We start from the raw sequence: 22,245 nt of genomic DNA, 5'->3' as shown, positions 1-22,245 counted from the left end.
AACTCATTTACTCTTCCGCCTTTAACTGCTTCTGACTTAGCACCACAAGATCCTGTAGAATTTTGGCCAAGCGAGATAACGAAAGTCATTAAAGAGCAACTGAAGACTGGAAAATCGACTGGCTACGACTTAATAACTCCGAAAATGATCATTGAGCTCTCGATGTGTGCAGTTCTACGAATTTGCTTGCTTTTCAACGCAATTACTAAAATTGGATACTTCCCTCAGAAGTGGAAGAAATCAATTATAATTATTCTATACACCCTATACATGGCGGACATCACAACAAACGCATACGAGTAAACGAAGGAAAGTGCAATCAGGTAACATTTACCCTAAACAAACAAACCTGCCCACCCTTGGTAATGAACCACAGCCGTATCCCACAAGTCGATAACGTAACATACTTAGGTATTCATCTGGACAAGCGGCTCACCTGGCGGAAACACATAGAGGCCAAGACGATGCACCTCAGACTAAAAGCAAGGGATCTACACTGGCATATAAACGTTCGCTCTCCCCTAAGCTTGGAGTACAAAGTCCTCTTAAATAACTCCGTTTTAAAACGGATGATATTTAGTTTACAATACGATTTGAAAACTTATTGTTAGTATCTTAAGTAAAAGGGAACATTCAATAAATAAGCAAAACATGCAAAAAAAAAAAAATTATTATATTATTATCATTATATTATTATTATTATTATTATATTAATGTTATTATATTATTATTATTATATTATTATTATTATATTATTATTATTGATATTATTATTATTGACATTATTATTTATATTATATTTTCAACACAGTTCCTAGAGATCTTCTGAAAGAAAATTTTATTTTTATTTATTGTTCCCTTTTATAGTACACTATTCTCAAAGCAAAATAACCGCGGCGAGCTAAATTTTTATTGCATGCAAAATTGAAAAAAAAGAAACGAAAGAGAACTAAGCAAGCACATACACACGCATTCCATATTTTCTGCCCACAACTTTTGTTAAGTTAAAATTGATTTAGGTTTAGGCTTGTCATGTGCAGGTGTTGTATGAATTAAAAGCCAACATGGAAAACCCAACAAAGACCATCAGTTTTCAGTTCAAATGAGAGACCGGTACCTTCAGAAAGACCCGACCTGCCTGAACAGCATCGCGTAGACATGAGTGTCGAACAGTTGACAGACTTAATTGGGCAAACGGTGACCCAAGTTTTACCTGGACTGATAAAACAAATGAATAACGGTACTCTTGACTTTACTGACGTGAGCGATCAGGTCGTCGAGCCCGAATACAGAAATAATTTAGTGGACTTTGACAGGGTCCCTGATATCGTAAAATCGATCAGGGAATTCTCTGGAAATCCAGAAGAATTTGGGTCTTGGAAAAAGAGCGTTGATAGAATCATGGAGACTTATGGAGACATGGAGACTTACCTACAAATGGGGTAGGTACTCCAAAATATTATGGTGTAATTCATACCATAAGAAATAAAATTGTTGGAAGTGCTGATGTGGCACTCGAGTCCTACAGCATTCCACTGGACTGGAAGGTCATGTCGATATGTCTCACTCTGCATTACGCAGATAAACGGGACATAACTACCTTGGAATACCAAATGTCAACTTTGGTTCAAGGCCACAAGCAGTCGGTGGAAGACTTCCACTAGGACGTCTACAAAAATCTTTCTCTTATTCTAAATAAGGTCGGCTGCATGCAAATAAGCCGAGAATCCGAGCACTATGTTAAAAAAATTTACACAGAAAACGCTCTGGATACTTTTATTAGAGGCCTTCGAGGAGATTTACCTCGGATTTTTGCAATAAAAGAGCCAGCTGATCTCCTCTCAGCTTTACATTATAGCCTTAAACTTGAAAATCAAACTTTCAGGTCAAACCATGCGGCAAAAAACGGGCAACAGTCGAGTTTCAGAGGAAACGAAAAACATATACCGGCACCCCGCAATTTTCAGCCGTCGAATGCCTTTGGCCATCGACAGCCTCCACCGGTCCCTTCACGAAATCCCATGAGGAGACCTCCACAATATTTAGGCCAGCCACTCCCGGCGCCAAGGCAACATGTGTCTAACTTCGATAATGCACCGTTCATCGCAGCCCGATAAAAATGTCAACAGCAATGGCAACAATGTAAAGCCCCCTTTGCGACCAAACCACAACCAAGACTAAAACCAATGGACGTGGACAGCCGTGTACAGACGCGAAACGTTAATTATATGAATAGACCACACTAGGACATAAACAAACGACAAAGGAACTACAACATCCAAATAATGAACATGGGACAGCCAAGTATTGAAGTAACTGGGTCCAGTTCAAGCATGGCAGGCTATCAACGGTCGATGCAAGATTATGAAACCCAGAACGATATAAACGGCACCCTAAATGAATACTGTGACAATACTAGACAATTTGGTCAGCGAACAACGAGACCACGTGTTGCATTTTTTAGAGTTGAAGACTCCTCACTACCATACTTCCAATGTAGAGTGGTGAGTGGAAAGGTTTTAAGAGTGTTACGGGCTCTAACAAAAGTTACATCCAGCCCAATTTGGTGTCGAACGCGATACCAAATAACAAACCTTACATAGCTGATACTCCAGGCGGCGATGTAAGAATATCGCATTACAAAAGAGCAAACCTTTTCGATTTCGATATAAAATTCTTTTTATTACCATCGTTGAAGACTTTTGACGCCATACTTGGAAAAGATACAATGAAAGGAATGGGAGCGCAAATTGACTTAAAGAACCTAACCATGACACTGGAAAACGGGAAGAGAGTCGTTCTCAAAGAAAAACAGTTCGAGGCTGTTAGCACAATTAGTCCTACACCGGTGTACTCAAAATTCTATCAGTACCCAATGTCTCTTAAAGACGAGGTACACAAACAAATATCAGAACTTTTACACGATGGCATCATTCGACCCTCAAGGTCACCATACAATTCACCAGTGTGGATAGTACCAAAAAAACTCGACTCCTCTGGAAAAAAAAAATACAGGGTGGTAATTGACTACCGGAAACTTAATATGGTAACGATAGCAGACAGATACACTATTCCTGACATTAATGAAGTGTTGGCCCAATTGGGAGAGAACAAGATTTTCTCAGTGCTCGATCTGAAAAGTGGGTTTCATCAGATTCTTTTAAAGGATTTTGATATTGAAAAGAACGTCTTCTCCATCAATAATAGAAAATACGAGTTTACACGACTCCCATTCGGTCTGAAAAATGCAGCGTCAATTTTAAAGCGCGCACTTGACGATATCCTTCACGAACATATCGGTAAGATATGTTTTATTTATTTTGACGTCATCATCACAATATAAAATTGTGCGTACACTTAATGAGTTCAATTCGGGTGTTTGAATCTAACTGACTCGCTGCCAGGGCTTCGCCTTTTATTCATTCTTACATAGGTTCTTATCATCTAATTATATAATGCAGCGCTTGTAAGACGCCGCAGTCTGCGTTGGTAAATGCAGCTGATTTTTATTCTTAAATCTATGTCTAATCACCTCCCGCGTGGTCATATCTCTTGACACTCCGGCCATAGGCCGCTGCAATCGTACTTATCTGTAGTTGCCACTTATGCTGTTCTGTGACATGTTTATTGCAGCCCATAAATAGAACATATTTATAGTTTGCCTACTTATCATGTCTAAACACATATTTAGACATTCTCCGGGGGGAAAAGTGTACGGCCAGTAGTCGTCTCTCATTTATGCGTTGACTGCGTTATAGATGGCGTTGCAGCTCCAGATGGTTTTGCTTCGCTAACAGGAAGTTGACAGATCTTGTTTCGCGATCTTTTTACTTCCCCATCTTTTGTTTTAACTGTGACTACCCGTACTTTATCATCTTGTCCTTTAGTCGTACTAATGATTCTTTCCATTGGCCATCTTGCAGGGTGAGTGTTCTCATGTTTTATAAGAACCAGCTGTCCCTCCTTCAGATTCGGCTTTTCTTGGCGCCATTTGGTTCGCTGTTGCAATGACACCTGATACTCCTCTTTCCATTTCTTCCAAAAATCACCTCTGATGCGTTGAATAAGCTTCCATCTATCCAAAGAGCTGATTGTCTTACTTTCGTCATAATGTTCAGAAGCTCCAATTAGAGGTAAATGACCCGGCGTTAATATGTCCTCACCATCGTTTTCGCTCTTTACAGTGACGTGAATGGACGCGAGTTTAGCACTGCTTCGATTTGACATAGCAGCGATGCGAATTCTTCATATGTAAAGCTGTTTTCACCAATAACTCGCTTAAGGTGATGCTTCACTGATCTTACACCGGCTTCCCATAAACCTCCCATGTGAGGGCTTCCCGGGGGAATACAGTGCCACTTGATGCCTTCATTTTATAGTGTAGGTGCTAACTCATTATTGTTTTTAATGGCGGCTACAAATTCTTTGTCCAACACTCTTGAAGCTCCCACGAAGTTTGATCCATTATCTGAGTATAGGTTCTCACTCTTGCCTTGTCTTGCAAAAAACCGTCGAAGAGCCTCCAGGAATTTGTCTGAGGAAAGGTCGCTAACAGCTTCCAGATGTATCGCTTTTGTTGCCATACACTACACAAATGTATCCTTTATACGTTCTTTGACCTCTTCCCTTTGAGCAGCGAATCTGGAACAATCCGGCGTAGTCGATTCCAGTATTTTGAAACGAGTAATCAGCCGTTACTCGATAAACTGGTAAATTTCCCATCAGTTGACTGGACATCTTTTGCTTGTATCGTATGCAAATTAAAATTGTTACTCTTTATTTATTTAAAAAAATAAATTTTATTTTTTATTATATAACTTTTATTCGGTGATAAACTTTTTCACTTATACTATTACGAGACAATTTGTTGGTAGCTTATCTTTAGCTTCAAGCTGTTGACGATCTCGTTCCGATTCAGACTCCCACTCCGACTGGCTGATCTTCAAATTCTAAGTCCTAATCCAATCAACCTCGGCCAGAAGCTTTTCTTTTGGAAAATTACCGAACTTTCGATAAAAGCTTTATGCTGAAATTATTTTTTTTTTTTGATTGATGCGCAATAAGTTGGCCGTGGTTTGGTCTCCAAGTGGAAGCTGTGTTTACGTTAAGTTTGGGTTGCTTATGTTAGCGGGTAGCTGAGTGCTGGCAAAGGCAATGACAAAAACAAAGACAAAAAAAATGCCGACGAGATTGAAAATTGAAATTTGTTTATAAACTGTGGAAGGGATCTATGTTCATGGGTTGGATAACTTTCATACAATACATTCCCTTAAATATTTCTTTAAGGAATTTTGTATGCCAAATATCTAGAACTCCCTCTGAATATAAGTTCTCATAATGTTAATTCCGCCATGCAGAGTTTCTTTATGAGCATCCTTTGCAATTAACCAAGTCAAATGTGACTTATCCAGTATAATTGGTTGTTTTACATTATAGGGTATCATTACGTTTTGCAATCGTCCACCAACTCGAAGTACGCCATAACTATCCATTTAGCTCTTTGGGTCTAATGGTTTTTGGGTCTTTTGTTTTTGAGTAGTCTGACTTCGTGTTGTTGTATCTTTACCACGGCAATCTTTGCTAGCTTTAATTCCTCCACCGTAAGATGTGACGGCTGCTCCGATTTTCCTCTCAGCTTTGTTATGAAGCGTAATACATACGCCGATCGATTTAACGTAATTCTATTTGACATTGGGAATTAGTTTCTTGATTTCTTCTACTCTAGTTCTGACGAACTTATCTTTGCTGCGCTTGTTCTGTATCCAAGCAACAGTAATTTCTCCATGCATGCGTTGTGATCTTGTTGCTCCATATAGCCTGCACCTTCGCTAATATCTTTGCTAATAAATGCGCAGCACTTCCAACTTTGGAATTGTTTTCCTGTTTTTTATGGGATTTACTTTGCTTTTTGCTGCTAGCAAAGTAACTCTGTCGCCTACTTTCGTATACACAGCCGCTGGATATGCATTCTCTGATGCAGTTCCTGAATGAAACATTTTCCTTGAATCGTTACAGGTGCCAACCATCCTAGTGGGTCGAAAATTCTGGACAGCTGTGATAACACTAACCGCTTTGTTATGCGTGTTAGCATTGGGTTTTCTGCCGAAAACGTAAACGTATCCTTCTTCGGATCCCATTGAAGTCCTAAGGTTTTGATCGATTCATTCTCCTCAATGCAGATTTTCTCCGTAGCACCGTCGTCCTGAATGTCAGCTAAAATACGTTCGTCATTTGCAACCCATTTTCGCAGATGCATGCCGGCATTCTCCATCACTTGTCTCAATTTCCTTTGAAGTTCATAGCACTCGTTCCAGTTATGAGGGCATCCATATAAAAGTCGTCTCTAATTGTTTTTGCTAAGACGCTATCCTCTTGGCAAAAGCGATCTGCCAACTCTCGTAGACATCGGACTGCTAAGAAAGGTGCTGCCGATGTGCCATAAGTTACGGTTGTTAACTTAAACTCACTGATCGGCAATTTTGGATCATCTCTCCATAGAATATATTGGTATTCTTGGTCTTTCTCAGCAACCTTTATTTGGCGATACATTTTTTCAATGTCAGCTACCACAACATATTGCCACTTGCGCAATTTAATTAGAATATCGAATATATCCTTTTGAATCTTAGGACCAGCTATAATAACGTCATTTAGGCTTAGTCCATTTGTCGCCTTTGCGGATGCGTCAAAAACTACTCGTAGCTTTGTAGTTAAGCTTCCAGGCCTGATGATTGCTTGATGGGGTAAATAGTATTTACCTTGACCCGTTGTCTTTACATATTCCATATGTCCCATCTTAAGGTATTCTTTCATGAATTCGTTGTATGCAGCCAAGAACTGGGCTTAATGGAAACTGGAATATGAAAACTTATTTTCCGTTTGTATAAGCCTTGCCATTGCCTGTTTGCGAGAGTCTCCCAGCTTTGCCTCTTTGTGGAATGGAATTGAAACCACAAATCTGCCTTCCTCGTTGGTGACAGCTGTTTCTTGGAATTTTCTTTCGCATTCTGCATTGTCTGTAATCGTATCCTCGGCTTCATCATCCAATTCCCAAAAGTGTTCCAGGTCCTTTAGATTTATTGTTGTAGTGGCACTTATTATTTTTTGCTTTGCTGCTCGAGTTATATTTCCGGACACAATCCATCCAAATCTGGTTTTTTGTCCCAAGATTCCATTCACGGTTTTTATTTTCTCCATCATAATCAGGGGAAATAGATCCACACCCATCACCTTGTGAATTCTGCTTGGCTCGTTTAATCGTGGATCTGATAGCCTGTTGCCCTTCCACTCTTTCTTGATATCAATATCAAACTTTTTGCTGGGAAGGGCTCTATGGAGTGTTTCTAAAAGCAATGCTTCCGTTGATGTTTTGAAGCTGCTTGGAATTTTTGGTTTGATCGTCAGGTGGAAGCTATTTTTGGATAATTGAGTTGTCTGGGAGACCTTCGAACTCTATAGTACTCCTTATTCTGGGAATCCTTAATATTTGTGCTGCTTCCTCTGAAATCAGCGTCTTCTGGGATCCACGGTCAATAAGCGCCCTCAAATCGTAGTAACCTCCAGCTTTGTTTTTCACTAAAACAACAGCTGTAGCCAATAGTGTGTCTTGGCCTTGCTTGAGGCTATTGCTGTTGATACTGCGTTTTGTGTCTTCGTGAAGAAGGCTGTTGTGTCCTTTGGAGCATCGATTGCATGTAATTTCCTTTCTGCAGTCGGTAGCATTATGCTTTCCAAAGCATCTAAAGCACATGCTGTTCTTTTGAACGAATTCTTTTCTTTTTTCGATTGATTGTGCTCTGAATATGAGACACTTTATCATATCGTGACCATCCTTAGAGCAAAAGGCACACGATCTAGCTTGCACTTTTCTTGTAGCAAGCTGAGCAGTATTTTTCGTAATGGCATTTACTGAGTTGTTTTGTTGATCAATAAACTCCAGTACGTCTTGCAAGGACTGTATAGCTCTTGCCTTTTTTACATGCTGTTCATACAGCTGTAAGGCTTCTGGCGAAAATTTCCGCAGTAGAATTTCTGCTAAAATTACGTCAGCAGAGCATTCTATTTTTACTTTTTCCTTTATGATGAATATGCTCTCAGTCGCAGTATCCAAAAACTTCCTTAAGTTTTTCTCATCATGGGGCATCTCATCAACTGGAGTGCTTCAGTTCCATTAATTTGTTGAAGTGTTGGGAGAATATTTTTCTGCTATTCTTATGAGAAGATAAGCAGATAAGCTCCCACGCTGCTGTATAGCTAGCCGCTGATCCCGTTATCAAATGGCTAACCACCATTTGAGCTTCTCCTTTTAAGCAAGCTCTTAAATATCCCAGCTTCCTTGTGTTGCTGAGATCCTTCGTGCTGTCTATTAGCTCAGAGAACAGCTCGTTAAATGTTGGCCATTCCTTCGCATTTCCATTGAACGTTGGAAGGTCCACCTTTGGGAGTTCTGGCACGTCGTAGTTGGAACTTTTGAACTGTTCCCACTTCATTTTAAGTACCATCTCTAGTGCGGCAACTTCAGATTGCAGAATGTCTGCCTCATCTTGATCAAAGGCAGTTCTGTCATAGTTGTTTTCAAGCAGTTTCAGTGTGTCCGTCACGTTGGACCAATGACTTTTCATAATTGCCAGCTGCTTGACTAGTTCAATCTCACTTGAACTATCTAGGGCTCATCTGTTGCCTCACCCTGTCCGCTCTTCTATCCTCCAGTTGAACCAGATTATCAACTGGACTGGAGCTCCGAGCTGATGCGGTATCAGATAATTTTGATCCGCTTGGTATATTTATTTCTTCAAGTGTTTCTACCTTTAATAGTGACTCCTTGTAGGCCTTGATAGCATTCATAGTTTTCATAAATATTTTATCATTAAAATATTGATGATCGCCAACTCCCAATTTTACCAGCGCATTGTTGTTAGTAGTAAATCGGAATACCAATACATCTATTGCTGATATAGATGCCTTTTCCTTGATGGCTTGCACTATTTTGTTCTGCAGCTCTCCTTGTTCTTGCATCAATTTCACAGATCTTTCCGACAACATCTTTTGTGCTTTCTGCTTGTATTCTTTGGCGTGATCCGTTGGAGGATTTTTTGATTGGTCGCCCAGTGGACCTAGCTGTCAGCCAAGGAAAAGCAAGAACATAGTCCTAGTACATATAGTCCTAGTACTTCAAGGCGTGGTCTTTTATTCTGTGTTTCTGACCACTGGTGGGGGAAACAACAGAATCACTCGAATAACCTTGCTCTTTTAACTTTGAAGTGCTGGTTTTTTCTTCTGTGTTTCTTACAACTGGTGGGGAAAAACAACAGAATTTCTCGAAGGACCAAAATGTTCATACTATAAACTTGTGCGTACACTTAATGAGTTCAATTCGGGTGTTTGAATCTAATTGACTCGCTGCTGCGAGGGCTTCGCCTTTTATTCATTCTTACATAGGTTCTTATCATCTAATTATATAATGCAGCGCTTGTAAGACGCCACAGTCTGCGTTGGTAAATCCAGCTGAGTTTGATTCTTAAATCTATGTCTGAGGCCTATGACCGCGCTAATCACCTCCCGCGTTGTCATATCTCTTAACACTTCGGCAATAGGCCGCTGCAATCGTACTTATCTGTAGTTGCCAATTATGCTGTCCCGTGACATGTTTATTGCGGCCCATAAATAGAACATATTTATAGTTTGCCCACTTATCATGTCTAAACACATATTTAGACAACACCATCATCTTTAGTAAAGATAATGAAACACACTACCAGAACCTTGACACCATTTCTTTCTCTTCAGCAAGCCAACATGAAATGTCAGTTGGATAGATGCAAGTTCATGAAGAGAAAAGTGGAGTTCCTAGGCTTCATTGTATCCGACAAGGGCATTGAAACCAGCCCAACCAAGGTACAGGCAATCTCAGACTTTCCAATTCCAAGAACACTCAAAGAACTGATATCATTCTTGGGATTATCCGGATATTACAGAAGAATTAATTCTTAGCTCGCTTTTGAGAGGGGAGTATGGTCGAATTTCCAAGACATTATCGTCAAAAAAATCCGTCTCCCTTAATAGCGAAGCAATAGCAGCCTTCAAGAATTTGAAGAGCAGCTTGGTTTCTCCAGACGTAATATTCCACTACCCGGACTTTAAAAAAGAATTTCACCTAACAACGGACGCTTCCAATTTCGCAGTAGGCGCTGTTCTTTCACAAAAGAACAGACCCATCTCATTTTTATCGAGAACACTCTCATAGGCGGAAGAAAATTTTGACACGAATGAGAAGGAAATGTTAGCCATTATCTGGACTCTAAAAAAGATAAAGGTTTACCTTTACGGTAAAGCAAATGTGAAAATCTTTACTGACCATCAGTCTTTGACCCATTCTCTCAGTAGTTGGAATGGGAATGCGAGGGTTAAAAGATGGAAAGCATACCTTGAGAAATATGACTACGAGATTTTCTATTTTCTCTACCCCATCCATTTTCAGGGTTTCAAGATTAGATTCTGTCAAACTAAAGTCAAAGACCTTGTTAACGAAGACGAACATGAGGAAGAAATAATTAGGACACATAACAGAGCACACAGAAATGCTGTGGAAAATAAAGCTCAGTTGTCCGAAAGAGTATACTTTCCTAAAATTAGGAAAAAAGTGTTTGGTGTGTAAGACTGCTAAATATGACAGACATCCCACGCATCCAGAAATAAAAGAAAGAAATAAAAGAAGAAAGAGTGCCCAAATTAATAGTAATGGACAATGAAAAGTCCCTCAACTCAGCCTCTATCAAATGTTGACAGACCAGCTGGGCATTGAGCTCTATAAAGCACCTCCGTATAAGAGTACAGTAAATGGACAGATACAAAGATTTCACTCCACACTCTCTGAAATAATGAGATGTTTGAAAGGAGATGAAACACATAGGGGTTTCGAGGAACTTCTCGATAGAGCCATCTATGAATATAACTACACTGTCCATTCTGTCACAAAAAACGACCTCTAGAGGTGTTCTTCGGCAGGAAAGCTACCGTAACTCCAGAAAAATACGAACAAGCTAGACTGGACAATATAGACCGACTTAAGAAAAAACAGCAAACTGACATTGAATACCACAACCGGACAAGAAAGCCCATAAAGACCTATATCAAAGGGCAAGAAATTTTCGTTAGGGTTAATACAAGATTAGGTTCTAAGCTGTCAATTAGATTTAGGAATGAACTAGTTAAGGAAGACCGAAGTACTACAATATTAACAGAATCAGGGAAATTAGTACATAAAAGTAACATTAGATCGTGATTGCTTTCAGGATACTTACTGTGGTCACATCAATAGACAAGTAGATCATAGAATAAACATACTGACAAAATTCAATTTGAAATGATTCGACTTTGACAGATGAGTTGGCCAAAGGTTTGCAGAATTAGATTGGGCTCTTGAAAGAAGAGATAGCGTTGTGAATGCGTTTCTGCTGAGCGAGTTTAAATTGAATGAGATCTGTAGCCTACTGGGAAACAGTAATATGCCGATTTCTGCCTTGACGGTCGAATAAATAATAAAATTTTCAGACGTTCTCGCTTTACACAACAGAACTACAATTTTTATGTCATTAAAATCTCCATATTGAAGCGTCAATTAAGAGGGAAGGAGTTATTGCCCTGCAATCGATTCTCTCACATCTTGTGTTTCTACATTGTTCTGGGTAAACACAAGTGCCCAAAAAGCTGACCAGAGGTCTGCATAGTCTCCGCTGCCATCAACGCCAACGAACGGTTAAGCGCGACATCAACACTTTTCCGCTGCGACGCTGCCGACGACTTCACATGATTGCTAGGGACTTACGAAAACATTTTGTATGCTAGTTTTAGTTTCAAATGATCAATTACAATAAACGGTCGCTTGCGATCTTTAAAATAAAATCAATTGACTGTAATTAATGTGTGGTTTGTTCGGTCATTAAAACTGATCTGATTCTATATTCTAGCTCGGGTCACAATTAGACCTCTGCTGCGATAAGTAAATAGGAAATATATAGTGTCTTAAATACTACAAGTGTAAGTGTTAATCCATAAGTGCTGCGTCGCAAACTCTTGAGTGGGTGAACTTATGGGTCAAAATTCCGAAGTGCTGCCTTGCCTACTCATGAGTGGGTCAGTTCCTTGCTGAGTTGTGCTCAGTCCGGAGGGGTAGGGGTTTCCTGTCCAAGTGTCATAACCATTTCTACCCTGCACACTGTTTTTTATGTATTTTTTTTTTGGCAGAAAGTCAAAAAAAATTTTTAACGGAATAAAAAAATGTATGGTTTGTTTATATTTAGGATAGTATAATTAGATAAAAAATTCGATTTTTACTTTTTTATGAAACACTGGCTTATCGCCCACCTCTCAACGACAGCTGATTGTCGATAACATGCGTAAGACAAAATTGGCGGCAAATCATTTTACAACATTTGTGGTTTATATTTCCTCAGAGAATTAAAAAAGTTTAAAGTGTTGTCATAGAAAACAGTAGCACAGGTATGTAGATTTGTAGTTCACTAACATTTTTGTGTATGTTATATGTTTTTGTGTAGTTGTATCGTGTTTTGTTTATATGCCTTTTTTACAGTCAACTCAACAAATGTAGCTGTGTTTCGTGGAACTTTTGTATGGCAAACTACTTCAAAATAATTTTAACGGTAAGTTATTAACTACATGTGTATAATATTATACAACTTGTTTCATATGCTCCTTTTTGTTCCTTTTTGGAAAAATTACGTTTTCGTAGATGAATACTTGTTTGGGCATGCAGAGCTGCTAGACATTTGGAGCAACAATAGTCGCTCTGAGGATGCAGTTAGACAGCATATATTTAAAAAAATTGGTCAGAATAATTTAAATGAATGTTGTATTTCATTGATAAATAAAAAAGTTAAGTCCTTCTTTGATTACATAAGGAAACATTTGCCAGGTTGCAATAGATCGTTGGACAGATTGAAGAAAAAACACTTCAAATGGCTGGCATTTTTCTAGTATTAGAATAATCGCTTATTGGAAAACTCCAAACAAAGTTGGCCGTCCAAAACTAGTTTATGAAAAGGCTAGTGACCGACTTAAAAGAAAATTAGCTTCGGACCTTGCGGATGAAAAAAATAATTCTGTACCATTACTCTTGCATGCTGCTTCAGTTTCGGCTAAAAAAGGAAATGAAAAGCACATGGCAGTTGATTTAAAAGCAGCTGGTAACGATAATATCTATAATATAAAAAGAAATATGTTCTCTTCTGAGCCCACACAAATGTCCGTCGACAATGCATTAGCCTTTTTATTGGAAAATGGATTTACAAAAAGCCAATACATCAATTTAAAACGGAATACAAAAGTAAACGGCTTTGATATTTAACCATCACATCCTGATGTTCTTAACGCTAAACTAAAGCTTATACCAAATGGCATCGAGTATTTTGAAAGTAAAGCGCAAGTTGAGTTACAACAACTCTTAAACCACACAACTTCGCGGATTCTTGAAATGCAGTATGAAACTTTCAAAGCAAATACCAACTCGATAGAATGCCAATTAATATTTAGCTATGGATATGATGGATCAACTGGTCAGAGTATAAGCAACGTTATGAGGAAATCGGTGCTGTATATGATGGATCGCTGTTTGTTACTACAATTAAAAAATAATTTGGATCAACAGATCGCCACAATCTATACGGTTTTGTCGTCCTTTAAAAATTGAATTTATTAAGGAAACTCGAGAGCTTATATTAGCAGAAAAAGAAAATTTGGATACCCAGACTCGTAATCGTAATTTGTGTAGTAGGCTAGAGGTACACATACATAAGTTCAGTATAGCAACATAGTATATAAACATTAAGTATATAAACATTAAGTCATTGTTCGCTTTCGGGTGGCATTCTCTCTGTTTCGCAACATCGGCTCTGTAGCAACAAACATAGAGGCAGATCGCAAACGGAGAGGGATTCAGTCAAATGCTAAAGCTGAACACGCGAAGTACCAAATAAACCAAAGAGTACCAAAAACCAAAGAAAAAATGAATATAAGCAATGCATCGACGGCGCATTTAAAAGGGTGGTTGAGTGAAGTAAAAGAACCAACCACGGGAACAAAAAGAGAATTGATTTTGCGTTTGAATAATTTAACAAACGAAAAGCGAAATCAATTGAAATTATTATAAAAAAGCGGGGAAGAAGATTTCTACGGAAGCAGCAATAATAATGTTCAAAAAGGAAAAAGAAATAACGGAAAAGACGGAGAGCATAAAGACGACGAAAGTGACAGCGAAGTTGGAGATAGCAACGAAGACGGCGATGAGAAGAGCACTGTGCGCAACAACAAAAACAACAACAAACAACAACTGTACGCAAAAAAAAGTTACAAGAACAACAGTGCAGACGGCGCCCGCAACAACAACAGCGGGGACGGGAATAGCGACGAAAACGAAGTTTGCGACAGCGAAGACGGCGACGAAGATGGCGGCGGTGAGAAAAGCAACAAAGAATGTGGCGAGAATAAACGAAATACAGTGGGATAAGCTGTGCAAAATATGGATTTATTATTGCGTATGGCAACCGATGCAGTAAATGAATTTTGGGGAGATACATGTGCGCGCAAATGGATTTTACAGGTGAAAAATATAGCCAGCGTTTATGGAATAAATGAACCGTATATAAAGATGTTGATCGTCAGTAAGATAAAAGGAACGTGTATTGCTACCAACGGAGCAGTTGGCGGCTGAGCTTATAGCAATGTTTGGTGAGAGGAAGTCGAAGTTAAAAACAAGGCGAAAATTTGAGGAACGAAAATGGACAGCGGGCGAAAGCTTTGTTGCTTATGCACACGATAAGGTGATGCTTGCAAATGGAATAAAAATGGATGAGGAAGAATTGGTGGCGCTCCTCATTTAAGGTATTCCGAATCAAATGCTATGTAACCAAGCCCGCATCCAATGCTTTGAAGATATCCAGCACATAAAGCGGGCATTTGCGGAAGTGAAACTACCGAAAATGGATGAAACACACAAGAAGGTGGCATCGGTAAACAATAATGGCAGCACACTCTTGCGTTGTTTCAATTGCAATTCGAAGGGACACTGGGCCAAAGAGTGCAGGACGCCAAAGCGCGAAAAAGGGTCATGCTATGCCTGTGGTGAGATGGGGCACTTTGCAGCAAAGTGCCTGAAAAAACAGAATGGGGATGAAAACAATTACGTAAGATATTTTTAAATTGATTTTATGAACAATTCTAAATCAAAATTTATTACAGCATGCCTCATAGACACGGGAAGCCCCATTTCGTTCATAAAAATTAGTAAAGTACCTAAAGATGTTATTGAAGTACCAGTTTTAAGTTCATTTTACGGATTAAACAAAAGTTAAGTTCCTTGAAAACATATGGAAAAATATTGTGTTACATAATGAAAAAATTTGAATAAAATACACTTTAATTTAATAATGGTGGCAAACGAGTCTATGAGTCATGATGTAGTATTGGGAAGGGATTTTATGGAATCATGCAATTTAATCTGGACACCTAGAAAATGATTACAGTGGATAAAATTGAAAGTCGATGTAACAAGAAAAGCGATAAAATGTTAGAAGAAGGAAATATGTACAACAATAGTAAAACAGTTAGCGATAGTGTTAGTCAAGGTAGTAGTAAAAGTCAAATGATTAGTGACAAGGTAAAAAATAAATTAGAGAAAGCTGTCAATGCTGAAATAAGCACAGCGGAGAGGGTAATGCTTGAAATTAATGTAATAGATGACTCCATTGATTACAAAATAGGTGATCAGGTGGATCATAATATGAAATGTCAATTTATTGAGTTGGTAGAAAACTGTTATGTTAATAAAGAAAGACCGAATGAATTTAGATTAGGATAGATTAGTAAATAAAACGATATTCTCGAAGTTAGATCTTAAACATGGCTACTTTCATGTTTTTGTTAATAAGGAATCAATGAAATATACATCTTTTATGACGCCTTTAGGACAGTTTGAATTTTTAAGGATGCCAATGGGGCTGAAAAATGCACCGGCGGTCTTTCAGAGATTTATTAATAGAATTTTCGAGGATATGATAAGGCAGGATAAAGTTATTATATATATGGATGACATTATGATAGCTAGCAAAGGAATTAAGGAACATATGGAAGTACTTAGGGAAGTTTTTGACAGGTTGACGAGGAACATATTAGAGCTGAGAGCCATTCTCGCTCCAACGTGGAGTTATGCCATCTAGGTGTGGGGAACTGCTGCCAAATCCCAGCTTAATAGGCTCCGTGTGGTCCAGTCGAGAGCTGCACGTCACGCATCTGGGCTCCCCTGGTACGTGACAAACATGGTCATCAAAAGAGATCTGAAAGTTACCCTTCTTGGGGATCAGATTAATTTCCACAGCAGCCGTTATGCCGACAGGCTTATGGCCCACCCGAACCAACTAGCAACTATCCTAGCTGATCCCATCTCCCTCCGAAGACTGAAGAGGGTACACCCCAGTGATCTCCTTACCCGGAGGATAATATAACATATTTCATTTTAAGTAATTGATAACTAGACTAGATTTTTCTTTCTTTTGTACTTTATAATTAAGATACCAATTGGTCTCATTTATCTTTATCACACATTAGGTTATGTACAGAGGAATAACTGAACGATTCCTTTTGAAACCTTAATAAATAGAATTAGTATTCAAACAATATTTAGGATTTTTAATAACAAGTAAGGGAATACAGGCCAATGACAAGAGAATAGAAGCAATTAGAGATTTTCCAGTACAAGATAAGGTGCATGCTGTCAGAAGCTTTTTAGGATTGTGTTCATATTTTAGAAGATTCATTGAGGGTTTTTCAACGATTGCAAAAAAGAATTTTCGTTTGAAGAAAAAGAGTTAGAATGATATGAGACACTTAAGAAAAAGTTAGTGGAAGCTCCAGTGTTATATTGTTATAAGGATGAAATAGAGTTACATACAGATGCAAGTGCACAAGGTTTTGTTGCAGTGTTATTGCAAAAGAAAGACGATATGAAATGGCACCCTATATTTTATTACTCGAAAGCCACAACAAAGGATGAGGCCAAATAGCATAGTATTGAACTTGAAACATTGGCCATCCTGTATGCATTAAGTAGATTTAGAATCTATGTACAGGGAAAGAGATTTAAAATTGTTACGGATTGCAACGCATTAACTCTAACGTTAAATAGAGTAGAATTAAACCTTAGGATTGCGAGGTGGGCATTAGATCTATTAGAGTACGATTTTAAGGTAGTTCATAAAGCAGGAAAGCATATGCAGCATGTGGATGCATTGAGAAGAAATACGAACATATTAGTGATAGAAACTAATAGTTTTGAAGATAATTTAATTATTTGTCAAGCAAAAGATGAAAAGTTGAAAGATATTAGAAAAAAGTTAGAGAAAACGGAAGATAACATTTTTGAAATGTGAAATGGTGTACTTTATAGGAAGGCAAATGGTGGAAGATTGTTGTTTTGTGTACCAGAAGAAATGGAAGAAAAAATTTTATATAAATATCACAATGAACTAGGTCACTTAGGGAGAGATAAGGTTATAGATGCTATTGTTAGTACGTAGTAGGAGATTACATTATGGTTAAGAATTTCGATACTACAGGAGGAGTTGCTAGAAAGCTAATACCTAAACATAAGGGTCCATATGTAATAGAGAAGGTATTGAAAAATGATAGGTTTTTAATTAAAGATGTTGAAGGTTTTCAATTGGCGCGAAATTCATATCAAGGTGTCTGGAGTAGTCAAAATATTAAACATTGGATAGGAAGTAGAAAGTAAATTTGTATAATTAAAAATAAGAAAAGTAAAAACAAAAAAAATTTAAACAAATAGCGACTAAGAACAATGTAATAGTTATAAGTTGAAAATTTCGACAAGATCAGGTGACCTTAAATGTCAGGATGGTCGAATTGTAGTAGGCTAGAGGTACACATACATAAGTTCAGTATAAGTTCAGTATAGCAACATAGTATATAAACATTAAGTATATAAACATTAAGTCATTGTTCGCTTTCGGGTGGCATTCTCTCTGTTTCGCAACATCGGCTCTGTAGCAACAAACATAGAGGCAGATCGCAAACGGAGAGGGATTCAGTCAAATGCTAAAGCTGAAAACGTGAACTACCAAATAAACCAAAGAAGCCAACTCCTACATTTGTAAAATATGTCGGTCAAATGACACTAATAGACGGTAAAGTCTTATTACATATTAACAGTATGTAACTCTTGCCAATGTTGACCGATTTGAGCAAAGCCAACGCATTTAATGAATGTGAATGATTTTAATTCAGATGATTTTAATTCACCATGCGTTGGAAGCGATGATGATGATCATGGTGATTGCCAGGACATCGACGAGGGCGAGGAGGACGATGAAAGAGAACTTCACAGAAAGATCATGAACTTGATGTAATAGCTTCAGACGAAGAGTTTTTTAAATTAATAAATAATAAGTTTAATTTTTTTGTAAGTGTAATAGCATAAAAATGACATATGATAAATTTATTTTTTAATTTCGGGACAAAATGATTTGGACCATCATATACATCTTAATATGATTTTATTTTATTTGATTTTCTGTATATAATATCAATAAAATATGTAATTAAATATAGATACAACATTTTTTTTCTTTAATAAGGTAAATATTTTTATGGCATATCGGCCAGATCGTTTATATGGCAGCTATATGAAAGTTGACCAAATCACTTGAAATCATCTTGGGGGAAGTAAAGAGTAACACAAACCAAATTTGGTGAAGATAGGTCATCATTTCGATTTCTGCCAAAAAAAAAAAACACATAAAAAATCACTGTGCGCTGGTGGCAACGGCCGTTCGTTGAACGGTCATTGTGTGGCCTAATAAACTCCGTTGTTTATATTTTAGTTAATTGGTACAACTTCTAGGGTAAGCAGAGGTGGCTTAGTTGGAGGGTCTGTCTGTCGGTAGGAACCGGAAACTCTCGCAGCGCAGTTAAATTAAATTAAATATTAAAAGATGCCACTCTTGTCTTCGAAAGGAATCATTCTGCTTCCAAATAATAAACAATAAGTGTTTTAATTATATTACAACAATCTAGATATAAACAAGGAAACACCAAATATTGTATAAAACATTAACTGAAGACCTCTGCTCCCATAACTCAAATTAATTCGCCAACTCTTAATTTAAATTAATTGTTAGCTCTTTAAAAATCGCTAATTGACAAAATATTATGGTATTTCTTTTTTTTTTGCACCTTGGGCCACAAATACGTTTTAATCATTACCTATTATTTTTATTGTTGTAAATCTGCGACAGAGTACACGCATAAATGTCTCACAAAGGAGGTATGAATTTATGATCGGTTTTATTTTTAATAAAAAGTAGAAAAGTTTCAAAAACATATTAACTAGAAATTTTCGGAACTAGCAGCCAAAAATGCCAAAGATAAGGACTGTTTAACCGAAGTCAATCCGAATTTATTTACCTAACCGATTCTTAGAACTGTCAGATGTAGACACAGACATTGATCGGGGTGATGCTCCCCAATCAGCAAAAGCAACCCCTTAGAAACTAGTATCTCGACCAGCTCAAGACGTGTTGGCTTCTGCTATTTAAGCGTGGTGTCCAGTATTCCAAAAGTCTTATATCGACTGCCACAAAAATCAATTGATGAATAGACCTAAAAGCCGCTCCGACAAACCCAAGTTCGTCAACTTAGTCGTTGTTTAATTGGAACCGGCAGCTAATAACTAAGAAAAACTTTTTTGCAGCGTAAACCCTTTCCCCCTCCTCAACAGCACCTATCACAACAACAAAGACCTCAACAGCAACAGCAGCCAGATCACCACCAGCAGATACTCGCACCATTTGTTAATTGTCCAGGAGGAAATGTTTTTGAAATCTAACGAAACATTCTCGGTCCTAGTTGATCCGATTGAGAATCTATTCCAAATAATGGCGTCGATGGTCTTAAAACAGACTGCAATGTCAAATTATCAATGTGTTGCAGTCGAAGTCCTTGGTGAAATAGTTATAAATTCAATTGTCCCCAAAGTTAAAAAAAACTCTTTGCCGACCTAGGAAAAAAGTTTATAATTGCTGAGTTCGAATTTCCAGGTTCTTTCGAAAGGATGTCCCACGCATTGTCAGAGATAAATCAACCGACATCGATACAATGAACGAATCATAGCTCACATCAACCACCTGGAAGCCTCTTGGCTAACCCAGGCTTAAAAAAAGTCACCTTGCGATTTCTGGAGAAGAAGATAATAGGTCTAGAGCAGTAACTGCTGTAAATCAATTGTTATTAAAATAGTTTTCTCTGTCCTGTTTTTTATGTTATCTTTAACTAAATATTTTATAGCACTTGCAGTCACGGCTGGCTGGGAAGAGGAAGCATGTTGCCAAGAACAGCCCAGATCGGCTTATTTGGCTAATGAATTGTGTGATGTTCTAGATCTATTTTTAATTTCATAGCGTCCACACAAAAAATTGTTTGCCAGCTATCCTCGAAACGCATTGGCATTGATTTAGCCGTTCCTGATCTTCGGACATTGCCTTGTCCATTTAACACTAGTTAACTTATATTTGAAGGGCTCTGCTCTATCTCCACGGCGAAATTTCAGATTCGATTGTTTGATTTTCTGGTTGGAAGAAGTCGGGTCTTCTCTTAAACTGTTGCGTGCCCACATTTTGTGTGGTAGATTCCACGGTAGCTCTCGGGTGCTTGGCCGGCAGGATAGCAAATCGCGTATACCTCCGTTGCCTTCGATTTTCGCCTGAAGCTCAGCTGCTGACTTGCTCTGTTCATTCTTGGGGTTTGTTAAGTCTTCTTCGTGGGCTTTGACTGGACTGGCAGCGGCAGTCTGTGTTTGCGCTTGCATACGACCAACTAACCCAACTTTTCGCCACCTAAGGTCCCTTGTTTGAGTCCAACCGGTCCCGCAAGACAGCTCTACAGTTTCCTCCAGCCCTCTAGTAGTCCCTGTAGCAATTAATCGTTTTAAGTTATATGGCGTAATCGTCTGCGATGTTGTGCGACGCTCGTTGTGCTGTTCTCAGTTTATACTCTCCTCTTTTTTATTTTACAGGTATCTCCCCAAACTCTAATTTTGCAAACTCTCATTTTTCTAAATGTCTTTTCCAACTTTCTTACTATACAGGAAAGAAACAAAACAAAAAATCGGGACGCAATAACATTTTAATCCATTCTCTTAAAATGAATATTAGGCACACATTTTTACAACAGCAGAGGTTATGCTGTCGATGCCCACACTATTCCGACCAGCAATGTCCAAGAAAATGTAAAATTTAAATACACTAGATTAAACGAAAATAATTAAATGTATTTACTCTTTTATAAAATTTATGTATACAAATTGCTTTTATTTTAATTCTTTAAATTTTTAGTTTTTTTTTTTTTAGTTATATGGCTGATTATTATATAATCGAGGCATTATATATTTACAATAATACTATTTAAATTTTTCGTGTACTGTATCGAACTGATTTTACTTGGTTTGCTCATATTTCTTATTTTCTTGATCTTTATTGTTGGATCGCTTTACACTTAAATTCTATCTGCAGAGGTAGGTCTCTCCTCCGACGTGGACGACCGCGTAATTGGCGGCGAGAAGTTGGGCTGTGGTCTTAGGGAAGCGTCAACGTCCCCAGACTACATTAAACATCCGCTGGGCTCTCAAGTCACGCCTGTTCACACGATAACGGACTCGCTGGGCTATTTTTATTGGACCTAAGCTACCTGTGTCTCAATTCGGAGACTTTCCTTGTCCCGAACGTCTCGACGTAGCGAACTTGCTGAAGACTGCAGCTATCTTGCTGCTTTGTTGCCCTGCGTTGTTGACTCGTAGCCTCGCTAGCATCGACTGCTCCGCTTTCAGCGCAAGGCCCTGTTATACCATGGCCTGATACCGTTACTTTCCTTATATCGGCACGGCGACGCTCTCGGTTCTACTGTTGTCCCGCTCTTACATGTGCCTTCTCACTATTTCTCTCCAAACTTTTATCTACAGAGACCGTCTCTCCAAACTCTCTTCCTACGGACTCTGTCTCTCCAAACTCTCTTTTTACAGACCCCGTTTCGCACTGCCGTTACTACGCTCTCCCTCTCCATATTCTCTTTTTTCACAAACTCTCACTCTACAGGGGCGGTCTCCGGTATGATCCGGTCTGCAGTCGGGTCCCTGGTCCGGTCCAGCCTCCATCTCCCCCTTTTCTC

General features: G+C 38.4%; 2 protein-coding genes across 16 annotated transcripts in view; one reads left to right on the top strand and one right to left on the bottom strand.

The window, feature by feature from the left end:
- LOC116800539 (lachesin) overlaps positions 1-22,245 on the bottom strand; it is a 371,289-nt gene that overhangs the window by 210,061 nt on the left and 138,983 nt on the right. The gene's annotated exons all lie outside the window — the stretch shown is intronic.
- Positions 13,882-15,371, top strand: LOC116800556 (cold shock protein 1-like). The gene is made up of 2 exons (XM_032716142.1): positions 13,882-15,197; positions 15,253-15,371. Exons 1-2 carry the CDS (start codon positions 14,910-14,912, stop codon positions 15,262-15,264), a joined length of 300 nt encoding a protein of 99 aa, XP_032572033.1. The 5' UTR covers positions 13,882-14,909; the 3' UTR covers positions 15,265-15,371.

Source organism: Drosophila sechellia, chromosome 2L (genome assembly GCF_004382195.2).
Source record: "Drosophila sechellia strain sech25 chromosome 2L, ASM438219v1, whole genome shotgun sequence".
NCBI classification, from domain to species: Eukaryota; Metazoa; Arthropoda; class Insecta; order Diptera; family Drosophilidae; genus Drosophila; species Drosophila sechellia.
The sequence above is the reverse complement of the archived record's forward strand: the minus strand, read 5'-3'. Positions and strand labels throughout refer to the sequence as shown.